The 21,339-nt window shown below is 40.8% G+C and overlaps 2 protein-coding genes across 2 annotated transcripts; both read left to right on the top strand.

Moving 5' to 3' along the window:
* Nucleotides 1-1,472: 1,472 nt before the first annotated feature.
* Nucleotides 1,473-5,331, top strand: fam221a (family with sequence similarity 221 member A; the record flags this gene model as incomplete). Its single annotated transcript, XM_083681217.1, has 6 exons — nucleotides 1,473-1,537; nucleotides 1,818-1,991; nucleotides 2,252-2,442; nucleotides 3,449-3,522; nucleotides 3,755-3,980; nucleotides 5,210-5,331. 6 exons carry the CDS (start codon nucleotides 1,473-1,475, stop codon nucleotides 5,329-5,331), a joined length of 852 nt encoding a protein of 283 aa, XP_083537343.1.
* Nucleotides 5,332-19,134: 13,803 nt separating this feature from the next.
* Nucleotides 19,135-20,650, top strand: npy (neuropeptide Y; the record flags this gene model as incomplete). Its single annotated transcript, XM_083679991.1, has 3 exons — nucleotides 19,135-19,322; nucleotides 20,225-20,314; nucleotides 20,626-20,650. The coding sequence occupies 3 exons, from the start codon at nucleotides 19,135-19,137 to the stop codon at nucleotides 20,648-20,650; spliced, it is 303 nt and encodes a 100-aa protein (XP_083536117.1).
* Nucleotides 20,651-21,339: the final 689 nt, after the last annotated feature.

The raw sequence follows: 21,339 nt of genomic DNA, 5'->3' as shown, positions 1-21,339 counted from the left end.
AGCATTTAAAGATAGTAAATAGGGATCAAGGAACCACAAACAACATGCTAATTATCTTAACAAATATATACATATATATATAATCATCACCATATCATATTTCGTATAGTATTGCCCCAGAAGGATTTGTAATTGTTCTAATATAATATCCTAATTACCCTAAGGAAATAGTATTGCCCCAGGCCCAGAATAATTGCGTACAAATATTTGTGGTAAAAAAAAAATCTGGTACCAGTCTACTCATATTCTAGAAGTGTTGCAGAGTAGATTAGTACCAGAGAGTTGAGTTGAAATAATCCAAAAATATTTCTGTACAGTCCATTATGTGTGCCCTATGCAGCCCAAATAGGGCACTTTGAGCTGTTTGGCCACAGTAAAAAGCCATCATCAACATTTTGCATGACACCGCTCATCTTTGAAACTCACTCGATCCATATTTTAGAATTGTTGCAGAGTAGACTGGTACCAGACATTAGTTAATAATAATACAAAAATATAAAAACACATATTGTAATTTGTAATTATGTAATTGCACCAATATCTCAATTGTAAATATCTAAATAACCTTTTCGAAAATGTATACTCTTTCTGTTCGGTAATGTGTCCTTATTTCAGCCACAATAAGAGAAAATATTGTGATCTCATCACTTTCCATTAATCTCTTAACTCGCGCTTTTATTTTGAAGTCGCGAAATCGAAGTCTTAATGTTGGAAGTTGTTGGTTAGTGAAGTTCACGAAACCACAGATGCGTCATCGCTTTTCGGGCGTTATGGGAAATGTATTGCTCACAACTTGGATTTGGATGGGTGCATGGGCATGGTGTCAAATAATATGCGGTTCAGGTCAAGCTTGTTTGGTCCATTTTGCGCATAGATACTAATTACCATGTAATTGGTCAAAATCAGACAATGTGTGTAATTTTTAATGGCAAGTCCGTCAACAAGGAGGGGTAGGCTAATGAATATTGATTGAAATCATGAGCAGAAGCAAGTCAGTGAGCACCAAGGGGAGAGCAATATGCATTGGCCTATTCATGAAGGTTGACAGACACAACTCCGATATAAAGTTGTTTTGCTCAAAGCTAGCGACATGACATACTTGCTTACTCATACTAGTGCCTTCTTAACAGCCTAGGCATCGTTAAAGTGGAGATCGCGTAGCTAACCCCATCGTTATTAATGAACAATACATAGTTGTGTTGACCAAATGCGACATGTCTAATTTACTTCCATTAAAATAACGGTTTTGTCTGCATAGCGTCAAGTTGCACAGGGGCCGGAAGAAGGGACGGAGTCGGGTCTCTCGCTTCGCATACCGTTCTCTGTCTGCACCCACCACCTGAAAAAGAGGCATGGAAAAGGAAAGGGAAATGCTCTCCATTTGCATCGCTTAGCAACGTGGACGCGGAACAGTCGTTGAGTAGAGGTGGGATTTCAAGTAATAATACCACAGATACCACAATATTTAAGTGATGGAAAGGATATATCTAGACAAGACCGCCTCGAGGGCAGTGGACGACTACCTGGAGTACAGAAGGTTTGCCTTCATTACCATTTCTACCAGGATTAAATTCGAATGGAGCACTGCTGGAATTTTCTCCAGTCACCTGACTTCATATTGCCTTTCTGATGTTTGGTTTCAGGCAGCTTGCTAAGAAAGTGCACATATGCCAGTACCACAATTGATATAAAAAAAGGAAAAATAATGACACACATAACCAACCTTTTTGTATAAGCCATCCATTTGTGGAAGACATGCATAATTTACAGAAAAGATACTGAGCACTGTAGCATATATGCTGTTTTTGTTGTTTTAGGATTGTAGGTGAAGATGATGGAGGCAGACTATTTTCTCCAGAGGAATACGAGGAGTACAAGAAAAAGGTGCTTCCTCAGAGAATAAAGAATAGGCTGTACGTGAGCTATGGAATGCCAGGGGGAATAGACTGTAAACTCATTGGCCCGGAGACACCATGTTTCTGCACGCACAGGTAGGCTCACAGTAGGTTTGTAGTTAAATATCTTTCACTATCACACACAGAATTGTGTGGCACTGGCTACAAGAATGAACAGCAGCTGGGCGAAACCTTTTCTCCGCCTCCCTGCATGTAGGTGTAAGTTAATTACTATGGCCTCTGCCAAGAGGTCTGAACCTTCATGGAGGTGATTGCTCTGTAACCACATGGTTGCTGGTTCATCACCTATAATTACCCCTCACTCATTACATACATTTCGGGTTTAACCTCTCCAGGTACAAGCAGCACCAGACAGACTTTGAGGTGATTCCTACGGAGCGTCCCCTGACCCTTCCGTGCCGCATTCGAGGGTGTCGGTGTTCGGCCTATCAGTACATCCCCCTGAACGGGTCACAGCCAGTCCGCTGCAGGTGCAAACACCCCGCCCAAGATCACAGTGAGGCTGTGGAACACCTGTGCAGGAAATGTGAGTCTTGAACCTCTGTATCACAGACAGTTGTACTGTAGTTACACATGCATTCTATGTACAGAATGCTCACTCCAATGAAACACAGTGCCAGGTTTGTGCCACAACTTATAGAATGTCGTATCACATCTTAAATCATGCACGTCAAATACGCTTATTTAATGCACAAATAAGACAATTTGACCTTATTGACCAGTCGGGACTTGAATATGACTGAACGTCATTTGACAGATTATCATTTTATGTATTTATTACACTGTAATTACACCATCATTCATATTTCAAATGTCATGATGACTCATTGGTATGTATGATGATTTTGTCATTGATGATCAACATTTTCATAACTGTTTTTTGAGAGCTTTCCATTTGTTCAAGGTACAGTAGTGTCCAATATTATCAAGAAATAACTTGTATCTGGTACGGATTTATGCGTCTATTCCTTGTCATTATTGCTTCACATTATTTTGTGCTTGTTTGCACTTGTTATCAAACATTATTAGAATTATTACTTCTATTCGTGCCCTGACCCTGGCCCTGGGTTTGGCATTTTTTCTTTATAAAATGAAGCAATTACTGCAATCAATAGCTGATAACGACACCTACAATGACCACAAGTGAAACTGATGTAATTCCGCTGCTCTGTCCAGTAGAACTGTATCACCAACAAAATTCCTAAGCATGGGTCGATCTCTCGTGAGGGAGGAGCTGCTTTTGCGATTTTGCCTGAGCAGAGGAAATGTGCACAAACTAGCAATGCTAGCGATGATTTTGTAGGCCTTATAGAAATAATTTAGAGTTAAATACAAAAAAGCAGCTCCTCCCTCGCCAGAGATCAATGAACTTCACAATAATTACTCTGTTGATGCTGCGATGAGAAATGCTTGTTTGTTGTTCCTGTACAGCTTCACCTACCTAATCATAATCACACAGGTGTGGTGGATGAATCTTACAGGTGTGTTGCAGCTGCTGCTGTTACCTGCCTGTCTCCTTTCTTGGTTCTCAGGTACTTCCTGTGCTGGGTTCAGGAGCCCCTACACCTGTGGGTGTGGCCAGCCTTGCTCTGCCCACCAGATGCAGGTGAGCTCCAGGTAGTCAGTTTCGAGTGCATACTGACCCGTGTTTGCCACACCTCTAGGATCACCTAAAAAAAATTGGAATCTTAAAGGTGTAGTTTTGCTCATGCAAACAAAATGTACAAATGGTACGTAAAAATGGTACATACCAGATTTTAGAAAGCGCTTTTTTTGGGAAACAAACCCCTAAAAATTGACCCTGGATGAGTGTCTAGTGGTAACCACTCCTTCGGCAGGTGGAGACGAAGGCGGAGCGGGAGGCTCGTGGTCGGCCAGTGGGGAGGGATATTTCATATGCGGCCATGGGGGGGCTCACAGGGTTCAGCTCCCTGGCAGACGGATACCTTAGACTGGACGACAGTGGGGCAGGTACCCCTCTAGCTGTCCCTTCATCTGAGCAGTCTGGAGCATTCCAGGAACATGTGTTTGAGAGGGTGTATGGACCAACCTCAAGACTTACAGGTCAGAACATCAAGATCTCATTTGAATGTTAGTGGGGCATGTAGAGTACTGACTCAGTAGAATATCCCTCAGTGTCTGTTTATACTGATACAGCTGAGCTATCACTTGATTATTAGAGAAGTTAATTCAAGGGCTGGGGATGTGTATAATACTATATACTGTATTACTATAGCCAGATGCAAGTCCAGTGCTCAATCAAGTTAGGAATCTTTAGTCAACTAGAAAAATAAGTTCCAGAAGAAACTCTGTGGGCTTGCAAAGTCTTATTTTAGTAGAAAATGTTTAAAGATGGTTTAGACGATAGACAGATATATAGATAGATTTGCTGGATAGTTGAAAGAAAGTGAGAACGTGTTATTATGGTAGTGGATAATGTTAAATATGGTTTGGTTGGTTGGAACGATGGATAGATGAATGGTTGGTTGATTGGTTGATTGGATGGATGAATTCATAGTTAGTTGTTGTGTAATCATTCTAAAAATTTGTTCTGCTGGCCTCATGCTGTTAATAAGTTCTGAAAGCTTTACAGAATGCTGCCCTAAATCAACATTCCAACATGTTAATAGTTGAGAGTTTTGGAGTTTCAAAAAGTTGAATACAAGCATACTAAGTTAGACGTCTCTGCATGTTGTAAAGTTTGATTGGTATGAATATCTTAAAAGTTGTAGGAGGAGTAGCAGTGGGAGCATTGGAAGAATTAGAATAATAACTAGAAAAAGAAGTTCCAGAATAAACTTTGTGGGCTTGCAAAGTCTTATTTTGGTAGGGAAAAACTAAAGATGGTTTGGACAATAGATAATAGGATGGACCAATATCAGATGGTCAGAGGGTAGCATACAGGCAAATATGTGAGAGAAGGTTAGATAGATAGATTGATAGATTGATAGATAGATGAAAGAGGGGATGTATAGATGAAAGAGGAGGGTAGATACTGTAGATCAAAACAATTAAGCAAGCCCACTAATAGGTATGAGCAAGAACAATATTGCTGAAGGAAGCCCACTAATAATAAGTAACGTTAAGTATGAGGAAGAACAATAGTTGGACTTACTGAAGCAAGCCCACCAATAAGTATGAGGTAGTTACATTGTTACAAATAATCAATTCACATGAATGGCTACAATGACATTGAGCATACACACGTTTTCGGAGAGAATGTGATAGTGAGATGCTAAACTAAGCTGAATGTACATTTAACAGTGTGTGTGTGTGTGTTCCCGGATGTGTAGAGGAGACCACTGTGTCGTCCGTGACCAGGGCTCTGTCGGACCTGAAGACAAGGGAGGAGGAGGACATGGCGTACCTCGAGAGGCGCTACCAGGAGAGGGTGAGGACTGGAACCGTTCCCTAAAAGATCACTTGAGGGCAGCAAAGAGCAGTAGAACACAGAACAGCACAGACAAGCACAGCATAGAGCAGAGCAACACTGCAAATCAGACCAATGCAGAATACCGTTCCATTGGACATTCTGTTCACCACAACACCTCCACAATTTGTTGTAAAAATGGTAACTGGTGATAATGCTGGATACAATTTTGTACAGAAATAAATGCTATCACTGTACTGATAGACCTGACAGGTATAACCATGCAGACTTTGTCTCTGTTTCAGCTTAAAGCTGAGAGAATGGCTGCCAAACAGACAACCTTGTTATCAAGAGGAAGCCCATCATGCACTAAACTAACCAGCAGACAACCCCCGCCTACCAAACACTCTACCAAGCTATCCACCAAACAGGACAGTAGGACAAACTGTTGAAAGACAAAATAGTTTAGTTTAGTCTGTTTTTAATTCCAAAGAGGTTATAGTGACCATTGTGATACGATTATAAATATACACTAGATGATCAATTATCGAAATTATCAAACAATATCATTGGGGGGTATTGATCAATACATCATCAAAAAAACTGTTCTTGATGTTTGCTTCATAATAAACAAAGCTGTTTTGATACTTACATTTACTCACATTCCTCTCACATTTTCTTAGCTGTTCCTTTTATGCTTAGGTACGTCTTAGTGTAATCAACTATTGATTGAAAGACCTAGGAAGCCAAGTGGACCTCTTGCCAATCAGTGACTTCAGTTAATCAGTTTTAATCAATCAAAAAAGTCCAAGGAGGAACACAAGCTGCAGGCTAAGTGGATTGAGGATCCCAATTGAGCAACCTGATGAAAGCCCAAGCCAGTTCTTCTAATGTACCTGAGAGCAAGACAACACTAGTATATAATAATTTACCAACCTGCTCTACCAACTGAGCCACACAGAACAATAGTAACAACGGCTATGATTACTACCGACTTCATAATCAATTAAGTGACAGCTGATCGATCCAATCAGTGCCCTGGTTTAAGTGTGTAGACTAGCTTGAGTATTCCTTTGCTAAGTCACTAAATGCTTGTGGGGTGTGTTTTTTTCAGCCCCCCCCTGACTGAAGTTGTATTGTCTGATGTATTTTGCTTTGTGTTGTGTGGTTCTGTTTGTGTTGTGTGTTTTGTTGTGGCATCCCCTTGGACGGGGCCCAGGGAATGTCCCTGGTTGGAGCTTAAGTCCCACCTCAGCAGCCAGCAGGCTCTCTCCAAGCAACACACACCTGAGGCCAATCAGGTTGTTGACACTTAAGCCTCTGGGTCAGTGCTGTGTGTGGCTTCCCTATGGCAGGAGGGTTTAAGCCAAGTATGGTTAGACCTAGACAGACCTGACCCCGGATGTGGCTGGTCCTGGTCCAAGTCAATGGGATAAAGGAAAAGTAGCACCAGCACACATTCTTCTCAGTTTAACTCCTTGGTCAGTGTGAGATCAGTAACTCCCTTAGCTCGACATTACATTGCTTTCCAAGGGGCATCTGGCAAACTTGATGCCCAGTACGAGGGAATCATTAGAGTAAGTGAAAGTAGAACTTTGCAGGTAAATTTTTATTCCGGTCTATGACAATGTCTCTGACTCCTAATGCAGTCCATCAGACTGCTCAGGATACTGATCAGGCTATCTGGCCCCAAGTTTGTAGAACTCATTCAGTTCAAGTTATCTGTTTGAGTTAAACTAAGCCTTACGTGAAGCTCTGTGTGATCTAGGCCTTTACATTGAAGTTCATTATTTTGTGTTGAATAAATACACCGGCTGACTGGTTTTACCCTGTGCGTCTGTGTGTTGAGCCTCTTTCATTATCTGTGATTACGACAATCCTTGCTGCCAAACCCTACGCCCTGCTACAGTATGCACATACAGTAGCTATACCATACATGGCAAACATTTTTTGCCGGTTTACCAAGATAGAATGTCACCCACTTAATGGGATATCTAGGTAGAATGAGGGCAGAATAGAGCGGTGAAGCTTATATAGAGCTTATAATGACACACATAGAACATATTTCAGAGGTACTGTGGAGAGGTTTTAATATGCAGATCAATGTACGATTCATTAATGTGATTCTTCATGGCAGATCAGTGTTGATGAAAAGTGATTTAATCCTGAATGAGAAACAAGCAATGTTCCTCCATAGGCGGCACACTTTTAAGTTTCAGTGAGGGATCCGATTAGTAAACAAATCACATACACACCCACTCAAATGTTCCTTACACGTTGGGCCAGCTAAGTCACACTGGATCATGATTGGACTGGTGTGACTGCATCAGTGAACATGTCAGTCATATCATGTGTGGCGTCATCCTAGCAGACACCTAGCTAGCAGGTGGTCTGGAGGGAAAGGGACTCGGGGTGGGCTTGGGGGCTGCCTTCAATGCACCTGCGTCCCCCCAACGAAGGACTGAGGAGGAAGCCAGTGGAAAGGATCCTATCTGAAAGCTGACACTTCGATTCAGTGTGTGTGTATGTCTGATGACAACAACAGAGATATCAGGTTGCGTGCACACATGCACACACATACACACACACAATTTGTTTTAATTCTCAATATCATGCCTTATTTTTTAAGTTTAAACAGCACGAACCTCAGAAAATTGTAATATTGACAGGTCAGAGACAGAAGCTTTACATGTCTACAACATCAACACAATGTGTCTGGAACCTTCCACAATATTGACCTCTCAGAGGGAGAGGGAAAGGGAAAAAGAGTAAGAGCAAGAGCACCTTAGAAATTTGTCTCACGCAATTACCCGGTATAACGTAATTGCCTCACCATAGCAACCCTGTGTATGGCTTAAAGTAATTCACTTTGGAGTCAACTGATGAGGATGTCTTCCTCAATTCTCTTTATTGCCATAGGAACCACACCCATCTTTACTGACAAGGCCCTTCACCAGTAGGAGCAACAACAGAGATTAGGGTAGAGTAATTACTGCGTAAACGCTCCATCAGCAATGTGTAGTGTTAATGCACACATGATTAATTGATGGAGAACACAGTTTCCCATTCTGCCTGAAGGAGAATAGAAAGGAGAGGAAAAGCTGGCAATGACACACAACTAATAAAGGTTTCACAGTGACACATCAACAGAAGACTAGAGGCGTTATTCTGTGTGTATGAACAGGCTGGAAAGGACAATGCTAAAAGAAGATATCTGTGCAAGCACATTATGGTTCGGGTCGCCCCTGTAGTGCGTAAATGCCCATAGTGTACCTCTGTGTAAATCTGTTTACCATTCACTAGGACATCATTTTTATAATAATAAATGTTCACCTTAGAATATCCTTGATCCCTTTATGTTTTCAATTGGAACCTTAACTGTGAAATTAATGGTTTTCCTTAACAGGTTTTCTTTCTGAAGAAAGGATTAATGGGTTTTGTGCATGGAATCAAGGTTTTAAGGGGGAAGCCACCCCTGACTCACCCCTGGATGTGTACTGTTTCCATTACAGTACCTTAACTTGTCCTTTATTGTTCAAGCATTAAGGTACCTTCTGCATTATAAACCATGTTTTTAAAAAAAAAATAGTAAACCCCCTTAAACAAGGATTGCAGAATAAATAATAATAAATTTAAAAAAATGGCATTGCTCCCTTAAATGACAAACAACCCTAAATATGTACCTTAGTGTGTCCTTAACTGATTTAAATTAAGGTACCTTCTGCGTGGGGTACCACCATGGGGTTTTTGAGGTAGTAGCTAAAACCCCTTACAAAATCACTTACACATGGATTACAGGGGTAAAATCATGCTATTCCCTCAGAGAAAAAAGCTGAAAATTCTCTTTACGTTAACAATTACTTTAGCTAGCTAACAGCTACAGTATACATCACATGAGAAACATCAAAATATGCATTTGCTGAACCTAATACACTAACGAAGTGCAGTGCCTAGGTAGCTAAGTAGAACACAACCATTAGTGGTGATGAGAAAATAAAACTAGCTACAATACAGGATAACAGAAACAATCTCTTTACAGCAAACATGGTTCCTTTACAGACGAATATTTCCAGCGTTTTTGTTAATAAATTGCAGTGTTTCAGCAAGTGTTGTTGGATGTATTCTTCAAAAAACTAGTCAAGCTTTGCTAGCCTGACTGAAAGTTGACAGCTGGTTAGAGGCGTGGAATGTTCTCCCGTTCTGAACTGCACCCTTTAATTTATATTGAATCATGATGAAGGGATATGACTAAAGCCTGAATGCCACAAGGGGAAGTTATACAACCCTTGATGTTTACTTGAACAGATAATTAAGGGATCTGACAAACAACTGAAATTAAGGTATAATTAAGGGCAAGATCACTGTACTACTTAATATGCACTTAAACCAGATTTAAGTGATCTATACCATTTTTAAAATGTAAGGTATAATTAAGGGCAAACTCACTGTACCCCTTAATATGCACGTCAAAAACACAATTCAGGGATCTATGGGCAATTGAAATCGAGGTATAATTAAGGCTTAATCTGTTGTAGAAAATTAAGTAATTTAAGAGGTTGATTTTAGAATTTAAGGAACTCTTCATTTAAGGGGCTTGGCATGTGATGTGTTTATTTCAGTAATGTACATTGTTTATGTACATTGTCATCATTATTTTATATAGCAAGAAGGGTCAGCGTGAAGACCAACACGCGTGACCCCCATGTTTAGTGTTAATCTTGGAATTTCACTGTAAAATGAAAAGATAAAAAAAAGTTAACATAGATCTTAAATCTCCTTGACTCTTAACTTCACCAAAAGGTGTCTAAATTGCAATTTTATCCACTTTATCACAATCCTCTAATCCCCAAGTGGAACTAAGCACATTTTCTGTTCCCCTAACCTCCAACTTTAAAGTCAACTGAGGAAAACTACATTGCAAGCCATGTAGAACAACTACATTGTTGTCAGAACTAAGGATTTTATAACAGCTAACATTTAGCTTTCTCTGTCTAAAGAACATTCTTTTGTTACCAGACAGATATTTCTGAAACAAATCGAAGATTTATCTATAGCTTTGTGCTACAATGGAGAAAAGACATCCAAACACTGACATTCTCTGTTTTTATTTTCTAATAGAAAAACGAAATCGAAATGGTGTGATTTCATGGGTTTCTGTTTGTCTTTCTGCATCGATTGCCTCCTACATTTTCAGGAACTGAAGGATGTGAGGATAGGGGGGAGTGATGGAGGGAGGGAGGGAAGAGTGAATGAGGAATGAAGAAGTGTTTTGTTTATTCACGAAGCATTCGGATGGCAAAGAAAAGCTAACATCGTGCAACTGTGTACAGTAAAATCAATAACAATGCCTGACTGTCAAAGATGATTTCTAGCCCTGCGTTTCATCAAATTCTGCCGAAGCACGTGTGTGCATGCAAACACACACACACACACACACACACACACACACACACACACACACACACACACACACACACACACACACACACATCCACACACACACACACACACACACACACACACACACACACACACACACACACACACACTCCCTACACACACATTCCTCACTCAGGCAGTCCAACTCAGACAATCAAGTGTACTCAACAGTAGAACGCAAAGACCAGTCCGGAAAATCGAAGTCGGTAGAAACACCTTCCTATGTCTGATTATGCATCAATAAAGACGAGGGATCTCTGATTGGGTAAGAGTGAGACAATGAAAGACTTAATCATGATTAAGGATGTGACATTTTCCAACTTGGGAGAGAGAAAGCAAAGAGAGTGAGAGAAAAACAAGAGAGTGCAAGAGGGAAGTAAAGCCATGGGAGGGAAAGAGCAGGAGTAGAAGGAGTAGCGGTAGAGAGAGACAGCGTTACAGAGAGGGAAAAGGAGAGAGATCGTGCAAGAGAAGGAGGGAGAGAAAAGAAAAGAAAGGTTGAGGGAGAGGTAGAGAGAGAAAGAGAGAGGGGGAAAGAATGGAAGTAGAGGCAGAGTAAGAGACAGCGGCAGAGAAAGTGGCGGAGAAAGAGAGATAAGGGTTATAAAGAGACCTGCTGTGGCAGTTCCTCAGTACCAGACTAAGTCTATAGATTAGACCCCTGTTGCTATCGCTTAAAGAAGTTGCACTGCTGTGCACACAGCTTTCACCTTTTTGTTTTCCGTAGCTATCTCTCTTCATTCTATTCCTCGTCGCCCATTAAGCCCACTCTGGACTTTTCTCCACTCTTCTCCAAACCCTCTCACTCACCCAGAATACAGAGAAGACAGAGACAGGGAGAGTAACAAGAGAGACAGAGATATGGACATGAACAGTTGAAAAGACCAAATAAGGCATAAAGTGAGAGAGAGTGAAAGCAAGGGCTAGAGATTGATAGAGAGGAGAAGGAGAGAGAATAAGAACACAAGAGAACGAGAGCGAGAGAAAGATACAGAAGAGAGAGAAAGAGAGAGAAAAGAGAGAGTGAATACAATGTGAGTCACTTGGTTCTGTGTGTGTGTGCATTGAAGTATAAAGATGCCAGTGTAAGGAAATTATTTGAAGTCTAGCCCCAGTGTGTGTGTGTGTGTGTGTGTGTGTGTGTGTGTGTGTGTGTGTGTGTGTGTGTTTGAGAATTTCAACAGTTTTAAGGGCATACTGATGAGAGAGAACTCAAATCAACATTGTGTCTTATGTTCAGACTCCTATCTAACTCCTGCCCTAAAGGGGCAACATTCAAGCTTTCTAATGGTTGTAATGACTATGTTTAATCGGTAGCGATCAGGGAATTAAACATTTCATTTACAAACGCTATTTTAGTCCTGAAAACTGAGGGGCGACACTTGGTTTATATACAAATATGTTGTTACTGGCCATATGCAGAAACACATCAGCATGTCCGACACCGCAAGTCCATTTCGGGGGGTTATATTATTATTAGGGAGGATTGTTGTTGTTTGGAACTTCAAACTGAATTTCACCACAGTGGCCAGAGGTGGCAGATTTCCAACAGACTTACGCCCTGCTTGAATGCTAAATCTAGTTTTCCCTTCAGCGTCATACAATAGAGTGTTTGGAAACACATTAGAACTGTAGAAAGCCAACCTGAACAATTTCCTTCTTTATAAAAGCAGCACACCCTTGAGACTGACGCATATAACAAAGTGCTTTTTAATGCATTTGATAGACCCTTAATAAGTCTCCATATGATGCATTAACCTTCAGTGACTGTCTTAATATAACCTACCAAGTGGCCAAATGGTTGACAGTGGCACATACTGTCTACTTTCTAGACCTATAGTGTGAAGTGAATTGTAACATAGGAACACACACACGCACGCACGCACACACACACACACACACACACACACACACACACACACACACACACACACACACACACACACACACACACACACACACACACACACGCAATGGCACCCTCCCAGATAGCCGTCGCAGTGCTTTCTATGTGACCCAGCAACAGGTCAGGTGTATCTCAACGTTTTATTGGTCCAGTGGTGAAGGATGGTGATATGGCAACTTTTATGAGATTTTTCAATATTAAAGGTTCAACAACTGGGAACCCTGACCTGAGCTCACAGCTGTGCTGGACACAGGTGTCACAACATTGTCCACATAATGTCAGTCAAAATGTTTCAATGTGATGACGATTCTCATGATTCCTCTCAGAAGTTTGTCCTTTACTAGATCTTAATGTAATAAAATACATCTGTTCACAGAAACACAAAATATCTAGCAGAAGATCAGATACAGGAGCCAAGTCAACATACGCACACACACACGCAAACACACAAACACATACAGAGAGAGAGGGATATATATATATATATATATATATATATATATATATATAGAGAGAGAGAGAGAGAGAGAGAGAGAGAGATAGACAAAGACAAAGATAAAGATTGGCAGACACTGAAAAAGATTGAAATTGGAAGAACATATTGGAATTGGAAGAGAATTACAAAAGGCATTAATTTCCTGCAGGATCATAAATAGAAGTTTTTTTTTAATGTCTTATTACCTCAGAGTTAAATAAAGCAACTAGAACATTGTAATTTCAGAGACGGTTTGATTATGGTTTGATAATTGGCCTCAAGCAAAATGCACTCAAGGGACAAAGCCTTCATAAAGCTTTCCTTGATATGAACTTAATGTGCCGATCACAACTTGTTGTCCTCTGAATTCGGTGTTAGAACTCACGCCTTTTTTCCGCCTTATGTTTTGGCACAGTTTTTTTAATTGAAAGACGAGCTTAAAATGTTCTTCATTGACCACCCTTTTCATTTGTTGGACAAGTTGCATGACAATGAGTGGCTCACAAGGTTGACCTATTTGGGGGATATTTTACTCGCCTGAATGAACTGAATCACGGACTGCAGGGCCTCTCAGCGACGATATTCAATGACAAAATTGAGGCCATGATTAAAAAGCTGGAACTCTGGTCTGACTGTGTCAACAAGAATGACACTCAAGTGTTCCCATCATTGCACGATTTTGTGTGTGCAAACAAACTCAGACTTGCGGACAGTGTCAAATGTGACATAGGGAAACACCTCGGCGAGCTGGCTGCACAATTACGCAGGTACTTCCCCAAAACAGACGACAGAGATAACTGGATTCGTTATCCATTTTCTTCCAACAACTCATGCCACCTACCTATGTCTGAGCGAGAGAGCCTCATTGAGATATCCACCAACGGGGTAATGAAAATTGAGTTCAATCAGAAGGTGCTGCCAGATTTCTGGATTGCCTTGCGCGCAGAGCATCCTCAATTGGCAAATCGCGCCATTAAGACTTTGATGCCCTTTGCAACAACTTACCTATGTGAGACTGGGTTCTCAGCTCTCACCAGCATGAAGACAAAGTACAGGCACAGACTATGTGTGGAAAACAATCTAAGACGGAAACTGTCTCCAATACAACCCAACATTCCAGTGTTATGTGAGGCCATTCAAGCACATCCCTCACATTAATCTGTGGTGAGGTGAGGCATTATGTGTTCAAGTTCAAGTTTATTTTGCCCAACTTGCAGCAAAATGCTCTGCTGCAAACTCCTTTTCTAACTGTGCAATGTGTGTGTATACAGTGGGTAAAGTAATAGTACTATGTACAGTAAAGTGGATGTGTCTCTGGATATTTAGGATATTAATCACAGCATGGAAATAGATGTTGAAATAGATGTTGAAACAGTTGTTCATGTGTTTATAGAAAGGAACAAACGTAAAATGTTTAACAGTGGCTTACTGCACCAGTAGATTTATCCAATCTCTTTTTCATCAGTAAATGGTGCACACTTGCCACTAACAGCAGTGTTACACTTGTTTTAGCCGTGGGTCACGCCTAAGGTTGCTGTTCTGGTGACTCTGGCGCCCTCCTCTGGCGGTCCCATGCCAGTGCTGCCTCATCACTACTCATTCCAATCACCTGTGTTTTCCTGCCCTGTGTTGTGTACATATAGCCCTTTTGTTCCCCTGTGTCTTTGTCAGAGATTCTCCCTATTTCACATCGCCTTTGCTTTGATCATTTTCGTGTGGTCTGCATTTAATTCCAGTAACTGAAACAAAGATAATTGGCTGAAAACAAGATTCTGAGTGTACATTACCGGTATGTCATTATGGATTATTTCTATGTGACCCAGCAACAGGTCAGGTGTATCTCAACGTTTTATTGGTCCAGTGGTGAAGGATGGTGATATGGCAACTTTTATGAGATTTTTCAATATTAAAGGTTCAACAACTGGGAACCCTGACCTGAGCTCACAGCTGGATCCACCCCTACAAACCTGGATCCACCCCTGCATACTGCAGGTTTGCAACCAGCTGAAGAGAGACACAATGAGAAAAGAGAGAGCCACTCATTTTCTAGCTTTGCTTTCCAATTTCTAGGATGAAAATGGTGCAATTTACCAACAGCAAAGCCATTTCGGCTTGACAAAGAATCTTTGTTTAATTCATAACAATGTTTCTTTCTGACATCTACAATACAACTTGAAGCAAGTAATAGTATAGAATGGTCAAGGAGGAAAGAAAAACTGAAAAGATAACATGTGCATCATGAACAGCTGGAGCCACAAAAGGCTGGTACTCCAACCATCTAAAGCCATTTCTTGCATTAAATGCCATTGTCAATCTCAAACAACTGAATAAGGCTGCTGATTCTAAAAGCAGATGATAAGTCACATAAACGTTGCTTTATCCTATCGTTATTCTACCCAATACTCCTTATGCTCTCTCTCTCTCTCTCACCCTCTCTCTCTCACCCTCTCTCTCTCTTTCTCTCTCTCTCTCACTCTCTCAAGGTGCTGATGAGGGACTAATGAGGAGAGGTCTAATACCCACTGACCTAGCTTATTCTAACCATGCTGATCCCCTACACTGGGTCTCTGACATTAGGAACACGATATTCTCCAATATTCTTTCCCAATTTAAATCTTTGTCTTTGTCTCTCTCTCTCTCTCTCTCTCTCTCTCTCTCTCCCTCTCACCCTCCCTCTCTCTCTCCCTCTCCCTCTGTCTCTCTCTCTCTCTCTCTCACTCTCTCAAGGTGCCGATGAGGAACAGATGAGGAGAGGTCTAATGCCCACTGACCTAGCTTATTCTAACCATTCTGATCCCCTACACTGGGTCTCTGACATTAGGAACACGATATTCTCCAATATTCTTTCCCAATTTAAATCTTTGTCTTTGTCTCTCTCTCTCTCTCTCTCTCTCCCTCTCACCCTCCCTCTCTCTCTCCCTCTCCCTCTGTCTCTCTCTCTCTCTCTCTCTCTCTCTCTCTCACTCTCTCAAGGTGCCGATGAGGAACAGATGAGGAGAGGTCTAATGCCCACTGACCTAGCTTATTCTAACCATTCTGATCCCCTACACTGGGTCTCTGACATTAGGAACACAGAGTGACCGCTTTTTGGACCTCTCCAGCACGATGCGGAAACATGGTGTTTACAACTTCTTCATCAACCCCTCAGGGTATCGTGGCTTGCAAGCCATGTGTGTGTGTGTGACTGCGTGTGACGTTCAGAGTGCTTTGTAAGAAAGGAACAGCTCAGTTTAGCATTTGCTTCAAAGAGTGGTTGAGTCATATGCAGTATTTGTGAGATTCTTAAAGAATCAATGGCCTCTCATAAAAGGGTGACATTTTCACAATTCTGCACACAGAGCAGATCGGACATCTGCTGGACACCTGAGGGATTCTTTATTTCATACAGTTTATTGGTTATCATCATTGACTGTGACCTCTGCAGTGTGTGAGAGACCAGTGTGTATCTTTGACCTGCACTTTATTTCACTGCCAGAGACGAAGAGATTTGATTTATTGTTCAACACTCCAGACAGGTAGACAGACAGGCAGGCAGGCAGACAGACAGACAGACAGACAGACAGGCAGGCACACACACACACACATACAGATTCACTGAGTGGTACATTAGTCATTCACAGCTATTCGGGAAAGTAAAGACAGATATAGCTAGGAGCAATTCTCAATAAAAGGTGTTAAAAGGTTGTTTGACTCACTTGCAAAAAAGCCGGTGTAGGGGGTTCGGAGGGTTATATTTGACTCTGGGCACTAAGCTTAAGCTATCCACGTCACACTTCAGAGATCTATGCTTAATGAAATGTCGTACTTCACAGCACATGAGAAATTGTTCTAGGAGGTGCTAAGAAAATGTAATGTATCACCCAAAATAATTTGACCTAAATGGACATTTTCAGACTTGAATCATTGTGCAATTACATTGTGCAGAACCACCAGGATATCATATACAGATGATTAAAAATGACTAATGTGGGCCTTTAATGAGAGTACAAAAACTGTCTTACTGTATTATAACCAAAACAATAAGGGCCTATCACTCCATTTTTTATGTTTTTTGTGGTCATGGGAGACTTTGAAAACGAATGAAATATAGTCTCAAAAAATGCCTTCAAAAGTATAGCTGCTCTTATGGAATGTCAGTCCTTGAGCTCTACAGATTGTCGAAATCAAGTACTATATGAAAATGCTATTGTGCCAATGTTTTTGTTGGTGGCCCTCGTACTCTGATGGTATGCAGCCCAACTGAAAAGAAGGGAAAAGATTACTGATCTCCCATATGAACAGGAAGACCAATTGTGATCCAGACATCTAAAATCCACTGTTTTCATCTGGCCTTGCTCCACTAGCGTGAGCTACACTGCACAAACGTCATTGTGTACCACGTCATAACAACACTTAAAACATCTTGGCTCTAACTTTAAGTATGACACTTTAGAATCCTGATTTCCAAGATTATGCTCTTGCTATAAAATTATTTGATACAGCCAAAGGGATTATGAATGGATGTTGAATGAAGCACTTGTTATGCAGATAAACTTCTATTGAATGCTATTTAAGGTGTTATTAAGAGGGTTTTGATTCGCACTGGATGGTTGCTTGGGTGACGTGCTAAGCTATCACACTTGAGTTAAAGTCTTTTGTCACTCTGTAAATGCTTCTATTTATATATGAAGTTGAGAAATAAAAAACACACTAAGCACTACAATTCGATCAAATTCACACTGTGGCAACCCAACAAGTAAGTAAAACCGCTCTGAGTAAAATAGATACATTTTCTCCATCCATCCATGCATTTTGAATACAATCAGAAAAAGTAATCACCAGCAAGTCCTCATGAAAAGGAATATAATTTCACATTGTCTCACATCTCTAAACTGCCTTTTCTCCACTCTACTTCTCATTACTGGTCATTGTTTTACAGTATCAGGCATGAATATCAATCCCAGACAATATGACAGAAGAATTAGCAAATCAACTGAAAAAACGCTCACTCACACACACCCACACCCACTCAGTGATCAAAGCAATATGAACTGGCATATATCCCCCACATGGGATCAGGATGAAGTACCACTAAAGCAATCATTTCTCTTTTCACAGAAGGAGTCACTTTGACACTGCTCTTACGTTGAAAGTCAACATCTGAGGTGACAAACATACTGTAATTTAACTCCTAGTTCAGACTAATTACCACATCATTTGACCTTGGATCTGTTCCATGTAATTTCAGCCCAGTTAATTAATCCACTCTGGAGTGTGAATTTGTTTTCAATTTATCTTGATTCTTTCCCAAAAAAGCAATCATTTATTTTCTTTAACAAGCATAAACGTCGTTTAAACTGGGGGATGACAACCTAGTGACGCGCACATTCGCACAGCGTCGAAGTCTTGCGCTCAATGGAGCGCGTCTGAGATGCCCTCCCTATCGCGTTTCGCGCTTTGATATAAAAATCGCGCCCCACACCAAGATCTCCAAAGCGCACCAGAGCAGAAAGAAACTGACAAACTGCTGCTAAACTGCCCCTCCAACCCTCCACTGAATGTAAGTAACTCTCTATTTGATACCGGTTTGTTTTTAGTTGTTGGGTCAAGCTAGTTGTTTAACTATATCTTATTAAAACATCAGTAGGATGAAAGGAACAAATACGAAATTCTGTCCGTGTGTCATTGAGTAGCCTATGCCATTAGACTGCCGGATGGGATTGGGACAAATCTGTCCATGGCCTGTATCTGCGGCTTTTAAATTAATTTATATAGTATTGGAAATAATCGATAGTAAAGGTAGTAAATACAACTTCCCAGATTGATTTTCTTTTAACAAATATGTATTATTTCTTATGTTCTTTTCTTCTATTTATAAATAGTTCTAGGAATAGTTCTATGAACAGTTTTATGAATAAGATTGTGAGGCACGCGTCAGCTCAAGGCACATTTCGACTTGAATAAGGAAGGTTCAAGCCCTTAAAGAAAAAACATATTGTGACAATATTGTAAAATGCAATATCATAATGTTGATTCCATAATGTTAAAGATGCATCCTAACTTGGGTACCTGGCTGGGCGCACTGACGTTCCTCGTCTGGACGCTCATATGTATCGGGACGCTCGCAGACGGCTATCCTGTTAAACCCGAAAATCCGGGCGAGGATGCGCCCACGGAGGAACTTGCCAAGTATTACTCCGCCCTCAGACATTATATTAACCTCATCACACGACAGAGGTGAGTGCGGTGTGGGTGTTAAAACCCGGTCTCTAGGGTTATTATCCTTTATTTCACCAGGGAAGTTACATTGAGATTATTATTATGCAAGGATGAAGTAATCCTAAATAAATAAATGAATAACTTTATTTTTTATTTTTTATAATTCATAGGCCTATCTTTTATAAGAGGTTTCTAATATTGATCCAGAAATAATATTTGTGCAATCACCATAAAGCCTCACCATAAAAGGTTAATTCTTGTGAGAGTAGAGTGTACAGCTTGACCACATAGCTGATTTGTAATACTAATTATTACTAATAAAAGGACCAGTGGAAAGTAATTATATAATTTTGAAACATAAAACTGAGTGAATCACGTTTTATTAATTACCATGGTGTTCTCTATTTGAAACACAGGTTTAATTCTACAGAGGCACCCGCTGATACTCTAATTAACAACATCCCACACAGCGCTTTATGATTAGGCCATTCAGCCAGTGCTTGCTCACACTCTTTCAGTACCCCGTAGTGACATTATCAGCATGTACATTTGGCTGGCAGAGCTCTCCAATAATGACAATATACAGCTTTATTCTAAATGTGTGTCCTCCGCTTAGATAGTGATGTTTGCCACAACCTATTGGTTTGAGAAAGGGTAATGAGAAATCCTAACAGAGCTATCTTCAGAAGAGCAGGCATACAGTTTGGCTCTTGGGCTGTCCCCCCTAAAAATCGCATTTCTTTCTTGGATGGTGTACATTGTGCTGTCTCTCTCTCTCTCTCTCACTCTCTCTCTCTCTCTCTCTCACTCTCTCTCTCTCTCTCTCTCTCTCTTTCACTCTCTCTCTCTCTCTCTCTCTCTCTCTCTCTCTCTCTCTCTCTCTCTCTCTCTCTCTCTCTCTCTCTCTCTCTCTCTCTCAGGTATGGGAAGAGATCCAGTCCTGATACTCTGGACACACTGGTCTCAGAACTGCTGCTAAAAGAGGGCACAGATACCCTCCCACAGTCCAGGTGTGTGTGTGTATGTGTATGTGTATGTGTATGTGCATGAGCATGTGCATGTGCATGTGTGTTTGTGTGTGTTAGAAACAGTGGGTATAGGAAATTGTTGAATGTATTGGCTATGGGTGACTGGACATGACAGATGTATGGGAGGTGAATGGAGAAGCTGATGTAAGGGATGTACTGTATATGATTTAGGCATAATGGGTTCATAGGAGGCATGGTATACAGAGTATACAGGTAGCCTATATGTTAAGCTCTGTTCATGTGTTCAGTGTGTTCATGGAGTTTCTTAGCCAAAACAAAATTTCTATCCACAGATATGATGAACCATCGTTGTGGTGATTTCAGTAACATTCCGCCCAACACCCCACCTCATCACCATGGCACTCTGGCTGTCACAGCAACGAGCCACTGACCTTAACAACATGGCTGATCAGGACAACCCCATCCTCCCTACCCTAACTGCCCCCCCTCCCCTCTCCCCTCTCCCTGTATTCTTCATCCACTAACAGGCTACTTCTGTGCCATAAAACTGTATATAGTCTTATTCAAGGTTACTTGTGCATTGTTACTCTACAAGTAAGGGGAGAGTATTATTGATTGTATGGTAAAACTGTGCTATTAAAAATTAAATGTCTAAAATGATCAATCTGTTTGTTTTTTACTGCTGTGCTAAATGCATTTCAATGTAACCAGTAGGCATATGTTTGAATAAAGTGCATCCCAAAGGACAGCTGCAACAATAGTCTCATGAAAATTGTGGTTCAGACAATTGGCAACTTGGTGGCGCCCTCTTGTGGTGAATGTATTTAATTGCATTGAATACAAACATGCTTTTACTTTACCTAGACCAGGTGATAAGAGTGAAATAAGAGTGTACATATGAAACCATGGTACATTTATCATTCTAATGAACTGCCAACAGGAATAGTCTGGTATATGCGGTCAAAATACCCAACATCATACCATTGTTATATACTAAACTGTAATACATGTATAATAGAGGTGGGCTGAGATGCTATTTCAGAGGG

Source organism: Argentina silus, assembly GCF_951799395.1.
Source record: "Argentina silus genome assembly, chromosome: 11".
In the NCBI taxonomy this organism is placed as follows: Eukaryota; Metazoa; Chordata; class Actinopteri; order Argentiniformes; family Argentinidae; genus Argentina; species Argentina silus.
Note: the sequence above shows the minus strand (reverse complement) of the source record. Positions and strands in the feature narration are given on the sequence as shown.